Here is a 20,583-nt window from a genome sequence, read left to right as displayed (position 1 = left end):
TTTTTTTTTGACAGGTAGAGTTATAGACAGTGAGAGAGAGAGAGACAGAGAGAAAGGTCTTCCTTCCGTTGGTTCACCCTCCAAATGGCTGCTACGGCTGGTGCTGCGCCAATCCGAAGCCAGGAGCCAGGTGCTTCTCCTGGTCTCCCATGGGGTGCAGGGCCAAAGTACTTGGGCCATCCTCCACTGCACTCCCTGGCCACAGCAGAGAGCTGGCCTGGAAAAGGGGCAACCAGGACAGAATCTGGCGCCCCGACCGGGACTAGAACCTGGTGTGCCGGTGCCACAAGCGGAGGATTAGCCCATTGAGCCACGGTGCCAGCTTCCACTCTGTTTTTAACAATCTGAGAATGAACTGGTTAGGCCTGATTGTTGCATGCAAATACTTGGCACACATTGGCAAACACTTCCCTACGAATGCGACAGACTTACATAGCTCTGACTTCAGAGTCATGCCTGTGGGGTTAGTATTTTGCCAATATAGCTGATCTTACAATTTGGCAGCAATGCCACCTCTCGGGGTGCTGTGCTTCTGAGTTACGGGCAGGTCTCAATCCCTTCATCCCATCAGCTAGGAAATTGTATTAGTTGCCAATTACTGTGCAACAAATTACCCCTGCAGTTAGTAGTTTACAACCAAGGTGCCTTATCTCATAGGCTCTGAGTGTCAGGAATCTAGGAGTGGTTTAGCTGGGTGGTCCTGGCTCAGGGTCTCTTAGGAGGTTGTAGTCAAGCTGTTGGCTGGGGTTCAATCATCTCAAAGCTCACCTGGGGTTGAAGGATTTACTTGTAAGCTCACTCACAGGACGGTTGGCAGGGACTGGTTTCTTGCTGCCTCTCGGCTGGAGGTCTCAGTTTCCTGCCACGTGGACATCTCCATCAGAAGCTGGCTTTCTCCAAAGGACATGATCTAAAATAGACCAAGGAAGGAACCAAGATGGAAGCTGTAGTGACGTTTATAGCCTAATTTCGGAAGTGATGTGCCATCATGTCTACTGGAATCTAGGGGTCATAGAGACCAATTCTGGAACATATTGGAAAGAACTATGCAGGGTATAAAGACCAGGAAGCAGGGATTACTGGGGGCCTTCATGGAGTTTGGGCTCGAGGGACCTGCATTGCCTGGCTTGCTCATTCATTGATTTACTCACCACTCATTTATGAAACCAACCTCCATAGAAGCCCACAAGCTCTAAGCACTGTTTTTGGTGCTGAGGGTCCATTGAGGCAAAAGGGCTGCTCCTGCCATCGGGGAGTTTCCAGTAAATTAGAGAGGATTAGGAAAAGTGCTGTGATGGAGAAATGCAGGGTTATGGAACACATGTAGAGAGGCAGGGGTGACTTCCTGGAGAAAGGGACAAAGTGACGATGTACATAATTTCTACTGGCTTAAAATGTGAGTGGACTGGGGAGAGATCACTGGGAGATCAGGCAGCAGGCAGGAGCCCAGGAATTTCCAGCATCAGAAAGCCATCTTGCACAGGTCAGGCCTGCAGAAAAAGATGCCAGTCCCAGCGTTCCGAATGGAACACTTCAGAGAGGAAGCAGATGTTGGGTTCAGAAGGGAATCACTTCCGGGGCGAGAGCTGTTCTCAGAGCACTGCCGCACCAGACCAAAATCCCCTCAGAAAGAGGACCAGACTGGTGCTGGAGGTTGTGCCCCTGCCGTGGGGAGGGAAGATTGAGGGACAGACACCAGGGCTGATCGACAGCCTAAGAGAGAAAATGCAGCCAAGGAAAGTTTGTCTGAGGCACTGACTTATGCCTCAGCTCCTGTCCTGCCCACTGTGTGCTCTCACTGTGCCTCCAAGTTCCTGGGAGCAGTGCCCCCACCTTGACCCCAGCTAGCCTTTCTGCTGTCAGTGTCCCCACACTCAGCCCACTGCCTAGAATTTGTCCTGCCCACACAAACCCACTCTTTTCTGATGACAAGGAAGGCAGAGTCTTGCCACAGACTTTAGGGCCTTCCAGAATACAGGCTGGAAAATTTATAGCAGCTGGCCCTTTGGTGCTGAAAAACAAACACAAGAACAAAGGCTGTGGAAAAGTCAAGTGCGGGCCTTGACGGGTCTGATTACTTGTGGCCATTAGTTGGATTCACCACTTGAGGTCCCAGTCTTTGTTGCTGTCACCTGTTTGTCATCAACTGTGGACAAAGTCAAGAGTTCCATAGTCAGTGCTAGGTCAGCCTGACCTTGTAGGACTGCTTTGGCCACCTGGCAAAGGAGCGCTGCCTCTGCCACCCATCAGTCCACCTCCGGAACCTTCCCCATGGAGCCCCGGAGGCCAGGGACTGGGTGGCATCAGGAGGAAGTCAGCTCTTCCTTTTTCGAGTCGTATCAATCAGGCATCTACTGCCGCTCCCAGACACGCCTATCCACTGAGGGCTGCGTTTGCAGGAGTGTTGCCCATCCCCCTCCCTCATGCTCTCTTGAGTGCTCCCAAGGCCCTGATGGCATGGAAATGATGACAAGCCTTTTCCAGAGGTTGTGTTGTCTCTTTAAGGTTATGGCCATAGTTGATGAAATCTGATGTGTTGACTTCCATACCTCTGTCTCTTTAGCCAAGTTCCAACACCTGTGGGGTTGATTTCTTCACTTGTTCAAGGCACTGACGCGTTGGTACTGGAACCAGGCCTCGATCTTCCTGGCCACATCCTGTTCCCTCCTGGTCTTTCCCCCTAAGCCTCTGAAAGTTGTGTGGGGTCACTGTCTAAGACCTCTTTGCCAGAAGAAGCCTGGCAGTGAGCATAATCTGAGCCATCTTCAAGAAGTTGAATCCAGAGGAGAATAGGAAGTAGCCGGAAGTGAAATTCCAGGGTTTTCCTTTCAGACCAGACAGGAAGGGAGAGGCAGGAAGTGCGTTTGAGGGTAAATAGACCCCGGGCTTCTTAAGATAGAAACAAAACAACAAGTAACGCTTGTTGAGTACCTGTTATGCGCCCTACATATATCATCCTGTTTAATGTTAACAGCAAACCTATGAGGTCATCACCACTGAAATCCCCATTATACAGATCAGGAGGCAGAGGCTCCAGGAGGTGAGGTGCCAGGGTCGCCCAGTGGCAGATCGGGAAGTTGGGCCCTGCTCTGTGTGGCTCTGCAGCGGGAACTCTGACGCCGCAGCAGCTCACCGCGCCTGCATGTCCCTCCGCCGCTTTCCAGATCATCTCAGAGCGCACCAAGCCCAGGATGCACGAGTTCCAGTCTGAGGTGTTTATGATCATTGGCGGCTGCACTAAGGACGAGCGGTTTGTGGCGGAGGTGACCTGCCTGGATCCCCTGAGGCGCAGCCGCCTGGAGGTGGCCAAGCTGCCACTGACCGAGCACGAGCTGGAGAGCGACAATAAGAAGTGGGTGGAGTTTGCGTGTGTGACTTTAAAAAACGAGGTCTACATCTCAGGTAAGCAGAAGCCGCGGGGCCACGGCCAATCCCTGGTAGCACCCTCAGGGTCCGGCGTGCCAGCCAGGCAACCTCTGAGAAGTCCCTGTGTATGCAGCGTTCCAGCGCTGACTGAGTCCGGCTATGGGGCCAGGAGCCCGGCATGCAGATGGTGGCATCGCCCGCTAGGCCGCAACACGGGCTCCCTTCAGTATTCCTTCTCAGTTTCCTAGAACTTTTTCCAGATTTACTTTTCTCATTATCTTGATGAATCTAATTATCTAATTTATCTTGTCGGATTCTTAAAGTGCTGAAGGCACTGAGCATATGGGTTACCCAGGAGAGTGTTGACATTTGCAAAAATGCATCTTCTTATCCATGCTTAGGCCATGCTGTTCCAGTTAACCAGGTCATGCTTCCTGAGATACAATTATGATTTTTTTCTTTTTTTAATAGAAGTTGCATACATTTCTTTGAAAGATCATAGTTATTTTATAATTTTTATCATCACCTAAATGGGGATAATAGCACAATGTTTTGAATAAAGCCTCTGAAAGGTACACAATTCAGAGAAAAACGGCCAAACTATTTAAAGAAATTCACAGGAGAGCAAGCTAGGCCTCTCTCGGAGCCAGGGAAAACCAAGCTGTGACATCGTTTTTCTCCATCAGGCTATTTAAAACCAGCCAACCAAAATGCCCTCCTGACCCCCGCTGCGGGTGGAGTATGAAGAAAGGCCGATCAGTCCAGCTCTGGAGGATGCGCTGATGGCTACTGTGACAGTTCAGGGTGCTCGTGCCTTTGACCTTGGCTGCCAGCCTGGAGAGACAGCCCCACTGCGGGATGTAGTCGGTGACATCCATCACCCTCCAGCTGAGAAGTCACGCTTTTGCTTTGAGCCACTGGTGGTGCTCCAGGCCGACAGGGAGCCAGTATCACTAAGTTATGAAAAATACCTCATTAAAGTCACCCAGCACGTCAGCTCCCCTTTGCCTTGGTCACTCTCCCTAATCACTACCAAAGTTTATTGAGAGAGTTGCCTTGAAAAATATATTTACCAATTCATTCTCAACTGACCTTTTGTGAGCATCTCACACTTGTATAATAAAAACTACCCTAAAAATAGGACAAGTCCCACTTACACATTTACAGAGATCAGAGATGCAAACCAAGAGAATTTTGTAAGATCCCCGGTGATGTTTCACGGGGTTGTGACTTTGCTTTTTTGTTTAGATAAATAAGCAATGTGAGAGCTGAAGCTTCTAATTTGCCTGCTGGCCAAGGCGCCACCATCCCCGCCCCTCTTTCTTACTGCTCCTCTGGGCCCAAACCCTGGATTCAGTCTCCATCTAACATTCACCCACTCAAACTTTTAATTTATTTACTTATTAAGAATTTATTTATTTATTTGAAAAGCAGAATAACAGAGAGAGGGAGAGACAGAGAGAGATCTTTCATCTGCTGGTTCACTCCCTAAATGGCCGCAATGGCCAGGGCTGGACAGGCCAAACCCAGAAGCCAGGAGCTTCATCCAGGTCTCCCTTGTGGATACAGGGGGATAAAGCACTTGGGCTATCTTCAGTTGTTTTCCCAGGAGCATTAGCAGGGCGCTGGATTGGAAATGGAGCAGCCAGGACTTGAACCAGTGCCCATATGGAATGCGGGCACTACAGACAGCAACTTAACCTGCTGCCCCACGGTGCTGGCCCCAACCCACCCAAGCTGACTGGGATCCTGTCTCCCTGAAGCTTTCTTTGGAGCCCACTCACATAGCCGCCCCTTCTCTGAAGTGTGAGGTGGCCCGGGAAACAGCCTGGCCCAACCTCACATGGTGTCTCCCTGTGCCACTGCACTTGCTCTGTGTTCCCCAGGGGACCGCACTCATCTCCAGGGTTTCTCTTGTCTCCCCATAGCAGCAGGCTTGGGACCTCGCACTTCTGGCTGCGTGGGAAACTGTGGGAGAAGCTGTGCTGCCAACACACCTGATGTTTCCTAAATGCTTTGTTTCTCTTGTAGGTGGCAAAGAGACACAGCACGATGTTTGGAAATATAACTCTTCCATCAACAAATGGATTCAGATCGAGTATCTGAACATAGGCCGCTGGAGGCATAAGATGGTGGTGCTGGGTGGCAAGGTGTATGTGATCGGAGGGTTCGACGGCTTGCAGAGGATCAACAACGTGGAGACCTACGACCCCTTCCACAACTGCTGGTCGGAGGTACGGGAGATAACTTCTCTGAGTAACTCTGTCTGTGTTATTACTTCAACAGTTTTATAAAAGGTACAATAGTGCCCCTCATCCATGGATTCAGTTTCCCTGCTTTGCATTATCCACTGTTAGTCAGGGGCTGAGAATGTGTACCATTAGATATTTTGAGAGAGAGACAGACAGGGAGGGTGTGAGATCACATGAGATAACTTTCATGAAGTGAGGGTAGATTGTTATAATTGTTCCAGTTTATGATTAGCTATTGTTAAACTCTTCCTGTGACTAATTCATAAATTAAACTTTGTCACAGGTTTGTCCTAGGGTATTTCAAAAACTTAAAAAAATTTGAAGTTCAAAAAATGTATAGAAAAATGGAATGAAAAGGTAAGTTTACTTTGGTGCACAAAAAATTTTGAAATTCATGGAGAGTTTTTTTTTTTTCATAATACTTATTGTCATGAACTTTTTGAAGACCCCTCATTGCATGGATTTCAAATATTTTACAGTAAAAGAAATGTGCTTTAATAAAGATTTATCTATTTGTTTGAAAGTCAGAGTGATAGAGAAAGGAAGAGAAAAACAGAGAGAAACCAGGAGATATTCCATCCACTGGTTCACTTCCCAAATGGCCGCAACAAGCAGGGCTGGGCCAGGCTGAAGCCAGGATCTGGAGCTCCATCTGGGTCTCCCATGAGGGTGGCAGGGCCTCTGCTGCTGCTTTCTCAGATGCATTAGTAGGGAGCTGGATTGGAAGTGCAGTAGCCAGGACCAGGACCCGAACTGGCTCTCTGATATGGGATCACAGACAGCGACTTAACCCATTGTGCCACAATCTGGCCCTATACATGTACTTTTTAATTCCATTTCCATGAGCTTTTTGAAGTTTCCTCTTGGTACATTGTACACATATATGGGGTTTGGTGCTATCCACAGTTTCAGGCATTCATGCAACATCTTGGACAGCCTCCCCCGTGGACATCAGCATCCACTGTACATGCCTGCAGTGGCACTTGGCTTTCTCTGCCCCTGCGGAGCACATTTTTGGTGTCTCTGAGTTTCCTTCCTGCTTTCCATCACTCCTGCATTGCTGACCAAGTCACAGCAACAACGAGCTTGCAGGTAGTAAAGGTACCTGCCCTGTGTTGGTCGGAACCGTGGGCTCACCCTGCCCTGAGACGGCGGATCTTTTGTCCTGAATGTCTTGTCCCAGACTCTCTTCCAGATGCCTTCTGTGCTGTTCTCCCCAGATATGTGGGGATCTGTTTACGAAGCCAGAGTTTGTGAAGCCAGAGTCATTCACTCATATTTAGAAGTCAGCTCTGATTTATTTTCCCATTAACGATGACCCATCCACACACCTGCATGCCAGACTTTCATAGTGCAGCATTGGTTATAAATCAGACCCTGGAAGAGGAAAGTGATCTCACCTGGGGTATTTCAAGTTCATTCCCAATTTCAAATTTCCTTTCTCCTGATAAGATCATATGTCAGAGTGTGTTCTAGCTTTGCAGAGGGTAAAACACTTCAATTATACACATAAGCAGGGGCAGTCCAGTCACTGTGACATCTGGCCAATGCTTGGCAAATGCCCTGAAAAATGCCAAACGAGGAGCTCCTAATATTTCTGGAGGATGTGCCCACGGTTTTCTCAGATCATTAAGTCCGTCACAGAGCTGCTCTGAGAAGTCCTCTTATAGTCCTGGGGCTCGCAGGGTGCAAGCACTGGCATGGCTTGGTCTCCAAATCTGCAGTGTTGCCCCAGAGTGGGAGAGGCCGCTACCTGTGGCTACCTGCAACCCTTATTCCAGTATTTCTCCCTGGATTTAAGCACTAGGGACAATGAATGGTGGCACATAGCAGGCCTCCAGTAAATTCTGTTTGAAAAAATGAGCATGTGAATGAACATGAGTATGCATGCTTGAAAACTCCCAGCATGCCTGCGTCACCTGTGTAAACACTCACTCCTGCCTGCTCTCTGCTTCCTGAATTCAATACATGCCAACTCTAGTCTGCCTGGAGCCTGGAGGGAGGGTGGGACATGGCTTCATTCTTTCTGTATCTTAAAGGGAGGTCAAGTTCATGAACCTTGTCACTTCAGGCAAAGGATGCCCAGGTTTGTGTCCCCTTGGTGTCAGGGCTATGTCCTGTGAGCCCCTGTGGCAATCTGGGTAGTGTGATTGACAGCTTCTCCCTGCCCCCTATGCCTCTGCAGGCTGCACCCCTCCTTGTCCACGTCAGTTCCTTCGCAGCCACCAGCCATAAGAAGAAGCTCTACGTGATTGGAGGAGGGCCCAATGGGAAACTGGCCACAGACAAGACTCAGTGTTATGACCCTTCAACCAATAAGTGGACTCTAAAGACGGCCATGCCGGTGGAGGCTAAATGCATCAATGCAGTGAGTTTCCGGGACTGCATCTACGTTGTTGGTGAGTGAGTGATGGTTTCCTATGTGTCGGAGGCGAGGTCAATCTCCACCTATGCAGTCATGCAGGCAGAGCAGAGAGGGCCCTCCTGGGGTCACCTGTGTTTCTGGGAGATGTGGGCGGGGTAGAAAAGGAAGAGAAGATGGGTTTGGTCTAGACCTTGGTGGAACTACCTTGCAATCCTGGAGGCAGAATCAGCCCACATTTAGTAGGAGACTTCAAAAGGTTTACAGAAAAATGGAATTAAAGGTTAAGTTTGTTTTAGTGCAAAAAAAAAAAAAGTAAAAATCCATGCACATGGGGACTCCTCGAAAATGTGTATTATGACAAGGCTATGCATGAATTTCAAACATTTTTGCATCAAAGTAACCTTATCTTTTAATTCCATTTTCCCACAGATATCTTGGTGTTCCCTCATACAAAGCGGATTGACAGGGGAGAGTCAGAAGTGGCTATAAGAGCAAGGTTGTATGGCAGGAGTTAGCAAATGCACAGAAACTGGAACATGCGCATTATAAGAAGTGCCCCCAAATTGTACCAGCATGGTTTTTTACTTTATGTTCATGGGCATTTTGCTCCCCTTACTTGCCCTGGAGGCTCTGAAGAGTTGCATTTAGTTGTGAGGAAAGTCTGGCCAGCCAAACCACAGTTGGCCCATCATTTTTAAGGATGTGGCTCTCCATCCTGACTGCACAGTAGAATCATGTAGGGAGCTTTTAACAAAACCCTGGGTAGGCCGGTGCCATGGCTCACCAGGCTAATCCTCTGCCTGCGGCGCTGGCACACCGGGTTCTAGTCCCGGTTGGGGCGCTGGATTCTGTCCTTGTTGCTCCTCTTCCAGTTCAGCTCTCTGCTGTGGCCCGGGAGGGCAGTGGAGGATGGCCCAGGTGCTTGGGCCCTGCACCGCGTGGGAGACCAGGAGGAAGCATCTGGCTCCTGGCTTCGCGCCAGCCGCAATGTGCCGGCCGTAGCGGCCACTTGGGGGGTGAACCAACGGAAGGAAGACCTTTCTCTCTGTCTCTCTCTGTCTCTTTCTCTCTTACTGTCTAACTCTGCCTGTCAAGAAAATTAAAAAAAAAAAAAAAAAACCCTGGGAAGCTGAGCTTTATCCCAGACCAAGGAAATCGTGATGAGATGGAGGGCACTCAGTGACTGCATACCTGTGTCCTCAAAAAGCTCCAGGTGATGTTCATGTGCAGCCAGGCTCGAGAACCACTGATTCAGGAGATGCCAGACAATAAGTGACTTCAGCGATTGAGAGCTCCTCAGAGAAGGCTTCCTTGAGGCAAAACACGGGCAGCAATTAAGGAAAATATATGGGGCTCCCTTGCTGCAGGTTTCTCAGAACTTTGTTTATTGTCAGCCTCATGCTGGCTTCAAAAGTCTAATCTCCACGTGGGGTGGTGTCCCGGCTCAAGTTCTGGCTGTGAAGAGATGCCACCCCCAGCCCTTGCCTCGGGTGAATGATCTCCACTTGCCGGCCCTCTGCCAGGTGCTTGATGCACATGGGCCTTCTGACTTCATTTCACCGCCATGGTCTTGGAGCATATGGTCACAGATCGAAAAAGTGGCAGAGCTGAGATTATAGGCTGGGCCTACCTGAGGCACCAGGTGGAATTTATCCCAGGAAGCTATCTGGGGGTGCATTTGGCAGCTGTGTTCAGCCAGGTGTCCCTTGGGGTGCAGGATCTCAAGGCCACTGCACCAGCAACATGCCATCCCTAGGGGGTCTACTCTGGCATGCTGAGCCCCCAGCCTACTGTTTGTCTTGGCCTGTCTTGGTCTGACCTGGCCAGAGGAGAATTTTAAGGGTTAATGGGGAAGAAAGCCAGAACAGTGATGGAGTAACTGCTGTGTCTCCTCTTCCTCTTCAGGAGGGGCCATGAGAGCGCTGTACGCCTACAGCCCCCTGGAAGACAGCTGGTGCCTGGTGACCCAGCTGAGCCACGAGCGGGCCAGCTGCGGCATCGCGCCCTGCAACAACCGGCTCTACATCACCGGGGGGCGGGACGAGAAGAACGAGGTCATTGCCACGGTGCTGTGCTGGGACCCCGAGACCCAGAAGCTGACAGAGGAGTGCGTCCTGCCCCGCGGGGTGTCGCATCACGGCAGTGTCACCATCAGGAAGTCATACACCCACGTCCGGAGGATCGTGCCAGGAGCAGTGTCCGTGTGACCGCAGCAGGGGAGCCTGGAGACCCTGAGCACTCCCTCGGTGCCTCTGAGCCATGCACACTCCTGCTCGGCTGGCGTTTGAGGCCATACATCAAGGGCTGACTGTGGCTCACTATGGCACATCTTGGAGGTCACAGCTTTGGGCCACTGAGACAGCCTGGGATGTTTGAGTGACCTACCTCAGGAGGGAAGGCGAGAAGAAGGCACATACCTACTCTGGCCAGGTTCTATGCCAGGCACTTTTGCCTATTAACTCATTTTACTAGCATAATGACCTGCAGCCTGGATACTATCACTCCTGTTTTGCAGGTGCAGAAACAGTTTCAGAGGCCGAATGACTTGCCCTAGTGAGATAGCAAGTAACTAAGCCAGGCACCTAAAACCCCGGTCTTTCCTTTCCAAAGGTAGTGCCCTCCAGGCCGTGCTACTCATCTCAGAGCAGAAAAAACAAAAACAAGAAAAACCTGGCTCATTTCTTGTTCTGGCAAGTCTTGCTAGAAAACAGGGAAATTCAGGGGGTTCCCTTTCCATTTCTCCCCTCCGCCTCATTTTGAAACCACGGGAAACCCTTTGTGTTGGAGCCTTTTGGGCTCCTGGTCAAGGGCATCTCATCAGTTCTTCCACCTGACAGGTCTGGGGAGACAGGTTCAGGAAGGCCGATTTGCTTGGAGAGAGAGGACAGACTGTGTTCTGTTCTCCACCATTGAAGGCCTCTATTTTTTTTTTTTTTTAATTATTTGAAAGGCAGAGAGACAGAAAGAGCATGCACCCATCTGCTGGTCACTCCCCAAATGCCAGAGATGCCAGGTTGGGCCAGGATGAGCTGAAGCCAGGAGTCGGGAACTCAATCCTAGTTACTTGAGCCATCACTGCTGCCTCCCCGAGACTGCATTAGCGAGAAACTGGAGTCAGGAGCCAGAGCCGAGAACTGAACCCATTGTGGGACATAGGCATCTGAACCACTAGGCCAAATGTCCAGTTTGAAAGCCTATTTTTTTAAAAAATCATCACAGATGGCCCACTGGGCACTGGAACTGCCAGACAGAACCAACGCAGTCCAGTGTCTGCATGTCCTGCAGTCGCATTGCCATTAGAAAAGAGGTGTCTGGAGACTCAAGACTACTGTGTTTATAGAAAGTAAACTTGTTAATACTGCTGGTCACTGCGGAAGTCTTGATGGATTAATTTCTTCTGTTTAGACAGTGATTTGGGTCCATAGTCCTGAGACCCCACTGACCTGGAACCCAAGATTTTAAGAATCTTTTAAGCCTTTCTATTTGGTTTTTGGATCATCCTGGCTGAATTGTGACCCAAAGGTCAGGGTCCGTCCTTCAGTCTCACAGAAGAGCTTTCCAATGAGCTCACTGGAAATTCATTCTAATCCCTGAGCTGGAGAAACAGGTTGAGAGATCCTGTTTCACACGCGGCAGTTCAACAGCCACAGGGCCAACAACATAGTAACTGCGTTACCCAATGTGCTTTATTTTCATTGCATGATTTAGATCCCCTTTATAGCATTTTATTTCACATCAGGTGTGGCACACTGAGCTCGTCAGGAAGGTATTAGAGTGGATGGATAGCAAATTTCATTTTCCTACAAAAGTGATGATTGGAAGAAGCTAACGATCAAAAGAGATTCTGACAATCGGGTGAGGTTTCTGTTTTCGCTGAGATCCTTGAGGAGAAGTGTAAATGCACGCTGATGTGTGGAAGATTCTGTGTTTTCGGGTCAAGATGACAGTTCTGCTCCCTGCTAAGTAAGATGGGACAATGCAAACCTATTTACGTATTTGTGGAAATGTGGAACACACTATCACTTACTCATGAGCACTAATGAGTGTCAGGAAGCTCTCAACTGCAACAGTGCATTCTGGTTCAATTCAGCAGACATTCACATTGTGGAGAGGGCCTGAAGGAGACCCTGAATGACAAAGCCCCCTCCAGAGACACTCAGAATGGATAAAGAGGCCACGACTCCATATTCTAGCTTTCCCTTTCTCCAGGTTAGCTAGCAATGTGAAGTTGCAGGGTGGTTTCCAGGCCTCGATCACCTTTCACGGTGTCCCTGTGGGGAGCAGTGTACTCAGGTCAGCTAGTGGCGATGGCGTACCTTGTCTCTTGTATATCGTTCTCGGCCTCAGGAAAACTCAGTCTTATTCCCAAGACTGTTGCAGAGAAAAACTCCCCGAGGAGAACTCCAGTGACACCCTTAGCCCGCCCGTAGAACGTCCCCTCAGACAGCAGTCCTTGTGACGGAGCAGAGAGAGGTCCTTTTCTGAGAGCAACCAGCAAACCTGGAGCCCATGAGCGGGGCAGCCCTACCCTGGGCAGGTGAGGATGAGCATCTCTGAGTTACAAACCCGATTCCAGACGCAGGGCCCACATTTCAGGCCTCGTTCAGAATGCCCAAATGAAGACAAGGGAAGGACTCTTTAGGATTTTGTAGCACTGGATAAGCAGGTGAATTATAAAATCTTAAGTCCCTTGCACTCAGGAAATGCAGGTTCCCATTAGAGGCAGGAGGAAGGAGATCAGTACTCCTGTTAAGGAGAGCTAGAGTTCTGTGCTTGAACCTGCTGGTCTGTAGCTTCTAGTCAAAGAAGTCCTATCATTTTGGAGAAACTTTATAACAGTCATTAGGATTTAAGTTTCTAGGCACTAGCCAGGGCTGGGGGCTCCTAAAATCTAATTTCCATGCCAAGATAAGAAAGAAAAAAAAAAGAACCAAAGTTTGCAGCGCATTAGCTGTTATAACCCACACGGCCGGCCCAGGGGGTGTAATGCAGAGGCGGGGAGCGGGGGGCCCTGGGACTCAGGCAGGGCAGAGAGATGTTCCGGCACAGCAGGCTGGCATGCAGCAGGGCCTGTGAGTGGCTAGTGCACCCCTGCCTGGGAGCCAGAGGCTGGGGTAGAAGGAGGGGGTCAGGGTCTAAGGGTGAGATCTGGAAAACAACATCAAGAGCACTCGGGTTTGTGAGCCGGAGGGGCAGGGGAGATCCAGGGCCAGGCTGTCCAGGTAAGGAAACAAGGAGGAAACCCACTTCCTAGAGCTGAGGCACAAGTCAGAGCAGAACCAGCATCGGACCAGCTTTCTTGCGGCCTCTGAGCTGCCCGGCTGCGTCTCCCCTCCTGCTGGACCCAGGATCTTTGATGGAATAGAAACTGTGGGTGAGGCTCAGGGCCCCAGCTGCCAAGGCTGGTCAGAAACACCCCAGGAGCCAGGCACACCACGGCACCAACAGAAAAATGTCCTCCTCACAGCTTCCATCCCCCGTGGTCTCACTGACTTCAGGAAATGCACGCACACGGTGCCCTTGAACTCCAAGCAAGCCACGTGCTCAGGGAAATACCAATATCATCTCACAGCTGTGGAAGCATAGCTTTGCTATTTATAAAAGTCCTTGAGGTGCTCTTATCAGTGATTTACTTATCCTGCTTGGCTTGGAAAAACAAAAGTGCTCAGCGGAATTTCTAAAGGGGGTAACCCCCGCTGGAAAGTCTTTGATAAAGTCCTCACTTGAGAGTTGCAAGTCATTTTTCCCCTTAATATCTGGGCCATGTATTAGGTCTTCTAGTTTGAAGAGTCAACATTTATGGAAATCCTTATTTTTCTTAAAATATGGTTTCAGTAAAATCTACTTTGACAGGTCGGATTTTTGTATTTGTAGGTTTAGGTAGTCAACACTTGGCAAACAAAACTCTCTAAGTATTTTGATTACGTGAAGTTGTATTTTTGTAAATGATCAAACTAATTTTTTACAGGTAATATTTTATTTATTCAATAAAATATGTCTGGAATAACTAAGAATATGTTGTATATGATTTTTGTATATGATATGTATATAGTTTTTTTGCTTATTTTGGTTCATATGACTAAGTAGTATTTGAATAGAAATTAATTTAGGAGATGGAAATTGGAAACATTTCGTCTGGTTCAGGAGGGCTTAGGTAGGTTTGGAAATCAGATTTGTCAGGTTTGTGTAGAACAGTGAACAGCAGGTTCTTTCCCCTCCCGAAAGCTGCAGGGCCTCTCTTGTCACCAGCCTGATTGCAGACTGTGTGACTTCCATCCTGCTGGCCTCGCCGCTCGTCACAGGATGACTCCTGGTCCGGCCTCTCTGTCCCGCCTCTGCCAGCGCCCCCCTGTGCTGTGCCTCTCCAGCCGCGGCCCCTGACCTTGCGGCAGGAGAGGGAGCTGTGGTCCTGGACCACCGCACGCCCTGAGCTTGTGTCGTGTGCTCTGGGTTACACTACATGGTCCTGTGCACGTGGGAAGGAAACCTGAGGCTTTTAAGAAGCTCGGGGCTCCGTGACCAGCTTGGACCACCCCACTGAGCCCCCCTAGCAATAGATACTCTTGCTCTTCAGCCTTAGGGGCTCTGAGGGGAAACCTTGGGGAGCACAGCTCCGTCTCAGGGGTGGGGGGCACTCTCGAGTTGGTCCTGGGCTGTACAGCCAACAGCTGTGGGTCACAATGGGATTCTGTCTTCAGCTTTGCTGCTAAACTCTCCAATTCCCCTGCTGGGGAAATCACCGCAACAATAACCTGGCACCGCGCGCCATGTGCCATCTTTCCCTGGCTCTTCCGCCTGCTCCCGCTTCCTTCTGCTGGGCTGTCCATCCACCGGCCCAGGCTCTTTGGCAGGAGCTCAGTCCTCTCTCCGCACCTGGGAGACCATGCCTCATTTTCTGTTCCTGAATGCTGCCACAGCTCAAGACGCTTGATGCAAGGGACTAAGCAAGGCCTGGTCCCCCACACTCCCAAGCTGCGCGGCACCAGTCTGTCTGCTTGCTGGTCTCTGGTTTTCACTTCGTGTTTGTCTCTGGCACCTGGGATTTTCCTTTTCTCTTGAATGCTCAGATGTCTGCTGTGCTGTTTATTCCCTCGTGATAGGCTGCTTGACCGACTCTGGTCATCTGCGGGGGCCCTCGCCTGCTGCCTCCCCCGGGGTCTCCAAACACAGAAACTCACTGCTGCCCTTCTCTTGACTTCCGGCTGCCCCAGGCCCACAGTATATCTAGGTTCTCCTGATTCGCCAGCTTTGGAGCAAAAGCGGGTACAGAACTTCCCATCCATACTTTGTTTAGTATGGCTAACGCCAGGTGGAGGAATGGGGGCTGTGGCAGCCATGTGGAGACATCTGTAAGCAAGTACTCCCGCTCACACAGTGACACTAACCTGGTTCCTCCCACCTCAGCAGTAGAGAGAGCCGCCCATGGGGATAGAGTCGGACCTCATAGTCCCAACTGTTGTCCCTATAAGGAAACAGTCCTGTACCCAACTCTTCACTTGGTTTCCCAAAGGACATCAAAGATTAGCCTGGAACTGGTCAAGTCTTGACTGGGGACGGAGGGTGACAAAGGAAGAGGACCACAGAGAGAAACACTATTCTGGATAATGGGGGTGACAGAATTCAGCTATCCCTGAGAAGCGGTGTTTCTTCTTAGGAGAGATGTATGTGTATGCATACATGTATGTGTGTGCACACACATGCACACACACTGTTAACGCTAGATAAAGCCAGACATTTAAAATGGTGAAAAGGGATTTTACTCAGTAACTGCTGACTGACAGTCAAGGGAAGAGCTCAACTCCACTCTGATTTGTGCACAGGTGACTGGGCGTTGGCAAGGAGCAGGGAGGAGTCGGGGCGGGGTGCAGGTGGACTGAAGCAAGTGAACACTCCCAAGAGGCAGCCAGAGGGAGGAGGTCAGGCCAGCTGCACCTGCTGGTGGCCCGGACCAGGGAGAGGACGCTGTCCTCCATGGAGCCTGGGAGACAGAGGCCCTTCCTTCCTGACCATGACTCTCATCTTGGAGAAAGGACCTTGAGAAAGAGCCTCTGAGTCGTCAGAGATGCGCCCAGTGACTTCTCTGCAGGACGACCATGAGCCTTGAGCAAGAGGGGGTGGGGGAGGTCAGGGCCCCTCGGCAGGCCTTGGCCAGAACCAATGGCAAATTCTTCTGACAGCCTTGAGCTTTTCCAGACAACAACTCAGAAGGGGCTGAGTCATCCCGGGGCTGTGGCCTTGGGCTCCCAGAAGCCGCACTGATGTCTGTGCAGAGGAGTGGGCATGAGTGCTGAGAGCTCAGGCGTCCAGGTACACCTGGTTTATGAAACAGATACAGGTGAAACCCAGGTGTACCCACCACCCCACCACTTGCACTGCTGTCGGCAGGCCCACCATGAGGCCAGGAGTGCCAAAACCCATCCTTCTGGAATCTTCTGAAGACAGCAGCAACAACAAATTGAATGAAAACTTCTTTGAGCCCACATAGGCCAGAGCATGCTTGGAAACTTTCTGACCTTGTGCCACAATAAGAACATGCTTCCAGTATTTCCTATGCTATTTTTTCTTAAAATTCTGCTCATAATCTACTAAATTAGTTTCATCGTCCATCAGTGGGTCACAAGTCACAGCTCACAGCTGAGAGACACAAGGCTGGTGTGCACTGACCCCAGGCAGGGGTAAGGGAGAGCAGCTGGCAGGCCCTGGGTGCAGCCCTCCCAGCAGTGCTCAGAGAAACCAGAGGGAAAATCTGATTGCACAAGAAATCAGCGAGCCTGACCTTAGATAAACATGGCCTTTGTGGGTGCAATCCTGTTCTTTCATCAGAAAAATGGAGTAGGAGGAGCATCGACTGAGTAATTGCCCAGAAACACGAGACCAAGCCAGAAGCAGAGAGATCAGGACAGTGAGGAAACTAGTCCAGGTAGAAGTGCTGAGATCGTTCCTTGGCAGAGCACAGCCTGGTAGAAAGCTGCATCTCCAGGCAAGGTCACTGTGGAAGCCCATGGGACAAACAGAACTTAGACTTTGCACTTCTGGCTCCTGACCAGGCGTTAGTGAATCAAGGAACAGGGTGCCTCGTTGTGAAACAACATAAGCATTGTTTAAAAAGATTTATTTATTCACTTGAAAGGCAGAATAATACAGAAAGAGAGTGAGAGAGAGGGAGAGGGAGGAGAGAGAGAGAGAGAGAGAGAGAGAGAGAGAGAGAGAATCTCCCATCTGCTGGCTTGCTCTGAAAATGGCCGCAAAGGCCAGGGCTGGACTGATCCAAAGCCAGGAGCCAGGAACTTCTTCCAGGTCTCCCATGTGGGTGCAGGGGCCCAAGAACTTGGGCCACTCTCTGCTGCTTTCCCAGGCGTATTAGCAGAGAGCTGGATTAGAAGTGGAGCAGACGGGACCTGAACCAGCATCCATATCAGATGCCTGCACTGTAGGCATCAGCTTTACCACTATGCCACTGTGCCAGCCCCAACACAAGGATTTACTGGGTCCCTACTATATGCCAGGTGTGATTCTAGGCCCTAGGGCTCCCACTGGGAACACAACGAAGTCCCTGTTTGTATACTCTACTAGAGAGAGAAGGCAACTCCCAAACCATGTACATCATACAGTGCCAAATAGTGAAAAACTCTGGCAAAGGCGCAATGCGGGCTGAAGGGGGCACGCGCTCCCTAAATGGGATGAACAGAGACTGGGATGAAGGGAGAGTGAGAGCCTGAGAACACCTGGGGACAGCCTGTCTCTGCCAGGGGGAACAGCCAACTCAAAGGCCCTGAGGCTGGAGTCTCATTGTCCCTGTGGCTGAGCAGGCACAGAGCAATGGCCCCCTGCAAACACTGAGAGTCAGATGAGAGTAAAAGAGTCTCAGATACTGCATCCCCACTCTCGTGGCCTGCAGCTCCAAGTGGGCAATGCTCAGAGTAGGTGGATCACGGTGAGGATTTGCCACTCACCACTCTCTGATGGAAGTTTTTGTGAACCCAGAAATGAGGAGCAGGTTCTCCAAATCTCTGGTCTTTTGGATTCGGTCCTGGGTGCTCCTATCATGGTGGGCTGGGGCTGGCCTCCTACCTGCCGGTCTCACCACCCGAAGTCAGGGAGCGCCTGGGAGCCGGGCTCAGTTGTTGTTGGTGGTGTTGGGGTTGGGAGAGTGGCCACAGATGCATCTTGCCTTATAAGCCACTGCATTGTGGGGTTGGTTCTTCCACAATGACAGATAACCACAATAGCGGTTAAAGTGGTTTTTCTAGAACATAAAAAGTGTGCTTCTGCTATGTCAAGAGCCTTGGGTGATCACTGACGTCATACATAAGAGTGTTAATTGTTAAATTAACAACAGGAGTCATTGTGCACTTACTTCCCATGCAGGACCTCTGTCCTCAATGAGTTGTATCATGAGAGTTAACTGTAAAACTTATTCTCAAATAGATTTGTGTGTGTGTGTGTGTGTGCAAATTATTGAAATCTTTACTTGGTACAGAGTTGGTCTTTTGTGTATAAAGTTAATTGCAAATGAATTTTAATGGAGAATGGGACTGGGAATGGGAGAGGGAGGAGGAGGTGAGTTGGGAGTAGGGGTGGGAGGGCGGGTATGGTGGGAAGAATCACTATATTCCTGAAGTTGTACTTATGAAATTTGTACTCCTTAAATAAAACATTTCTTTGGTGGGCGGGGTGTGTGTGTGCATCTTCTTTTCATCAACTGGGTTAGTCACTGACATTTTTTAGTAATTTTAATCTGTAGTTTTTACCTCCTGTAAGGCTTTGCATATGTATATATATATATATATTTTTTTTTTGACAAGCAGAGTGGACAGTGAGAGAGAGAGACAGAGAGAAAGGTCTTCCTTTGCTGTTGGTTCACCCTCCAATGGCCGCCGTGGCCAGTGTGCTGCGGCCAGCGCACCGCGCCTATCCAAAGGCAGGAGCCAGGTGCTTCTCCTGGTCTCCCATGGGGTGCAGGCCCCAAGCACTTGGGCCATCCTCCACTGCACTCCCTGGCCACAGCAGAGAGCTGGCCTGGAAGAGGGGCAACCGGGACAGAATCCGGCGCCCCAACTGGTACTAGAACCCGGTGTGCCGGCGCTGCTAGGCGGAGGATTAGCCTATTGAGGCGTGGCGCCGGCCTGCTTTGTATATTTTTACACATTCTTGTGTAACATGTAGCAATTGTTCCTATTTATGGAAGCCTAGTGGATCTTTGAAAATGTCTTACTGGTGTCCCTGAATACTGTGAACTGAGAGGCAGCACACTGGGGGGCAAATCCCAGCGAGCTCTGTGTTCAGGGCTCCGCTGGGTGGACGCAGCCAGCCTGGGAGAGAAAATAGTTGAGAACAGCAACTGCATTTGTACTGCACATGTGCAGACTCTTCTCCCGGAACAATGTAACCACTCCTTTATGTTGTATTAGGCATTCTGGTTTTGGTAAGAAGACATAAGGTATGTGGGAGGGTGTGCTTAGGTTCTATGTAAACACTCCTCTATTTCATGTAAAAGATTTGAGTACACACAGATTCTGGTATTCTCAAGGGTTCCTGAACCAACCCCCCATGAACAATGAGGCACAGAGTATAAAAAAAAAATCCTCCAGAGCTAAGTGCAAACCAGCAAATCATTTTAAAATTCTCAATAAAAGCCATGGCGAGGGGGCTGGCGCAACAGGTTAAGCTGCCACCTGCAGTGTGATTCAAGACCTGGCTGCTCCACTTTCGATCCCCTGCACCCACATGGGAGACCCGAAAGAAGCTGCTGGTTCCTGGCTTTGGCCAGGCACAGCACCCCCGCCCCCCCGGTAACCTGCTTTTCCAATAAATAATAAATAAATCTTTTAAAAAAATACGTGGTGATTCATGTGCAAACAACACATTAGGTGCTGAAAGTGTTCATTCTAGGGCAGTGTTAGAGAATGTACCTTTGTGGGCGGTGAGCTGGGGAAAGGTGTCTTTGTCACTCACCTCTGACTCCAACTCGCCTCCTTTGCACACAGGTAATCATAGACTACTTCTCACTGAGTTTTGGTGAGGCTTGACAAGATCAGACTTGCGAAATGCTTAGCTCATTGCCCGACAGGTTGTAAATGCTCCACCCATTAGCTGTTGTAATTGTCCTTGACTGAAAGCCCACAGGGCTGGGAACTGTTTGCTGGCTGGTCTTTGTGTCCACACCACTTAGCTCAGAGTGAGGAGCAGCACACCCTCAAAGATTGTTGCCATGTCAACACCTATCAGGAATAGTGTTTGGGGAGAGCCTGAGATGCTGCTACCCGAGTGATTATCACCACCATGACTGACCGCCTTCTGGACACTTGGCACACGTAGGAGGTGGAGCCATGAAAACAAATGCTGTCTTTTTTTGGGCTGTGAAATGATTTTTAAAGAATTGACAGTGCAGGGGCTGGCTCTGTGGTGCTGTAGGTTAATCCTCTGCCTGCAGCGCCAGCATCCCATATGGGCGCCAGTTCTAGTCCCAGCTGCCTGTCTTCCAATCCAGCTCTCTGCTATGGCCTGGGAAAGCAGTAGAAGATGGTCCAAGTCCTTGGGCTCCTGCACCTGTGTGGGAGACCCGGAAGAAGCTGCTGGCTCCTGGCTTCGGATCGGCGC

General features: G+C 50.0%; 1 protein-coding gene across 1 annotated transcript in view; it reads left to right on the top strand.

Annotated features, from left to right (window-relative positions):
• KLHL6 (kelch like family member 6) overlaps positions 1 to 11,351 on the top strand; it is a 65,808-nt gene extending 54,457 nt beyond the window's left edge. Inside the window, exons 4-7 of the mRNA XM_002716495.5 lie at positions 3,165 to 3,402; positions 5,398 to 5,600; positions 7,804 to 8,017; positions 9,889 to 11,351. Of these exons, the coding sequence (XP_002716541.3) occupies positions 3,165 to 3,402; positions 5,398 to 5,600; positions 7,804 to 8,017; positions 9,889 to 10,190 (957 nt within the window). The 3' untranslated portion in view covers positions 10,191 to 11,351. The remainder of the gene's footprint in view (positions 1 to 3,164; positions 3,403 to 5,397; positions 5,601 to 7,803; positions 8,018 to 9,888) is intronic.
• Positions 11,352 to 20,583: the final 9,232 nt, after the last annotated feature.

The sequence above is a fragment of the Oryctolagus cuniculus genome, chromosome 4, assembly GCF_964237555.1.
Source record: "Oryctolagus cuniculus chromosome 4, mOryCun1.1, whole genome shotgun sequence".
Taxonomy (NCBI): Eukaryota; Metazoa; Chordata; class Mammalia; order Lagomorpha; family Leporidae; genus Oryctolagus; species Oryctolagus cuniculus.
The sequence above is the reverse complement of the archived record's forward strand: the minus strand, read 5'-3'. Positions and strand labels throughout refer to the sequence as shown.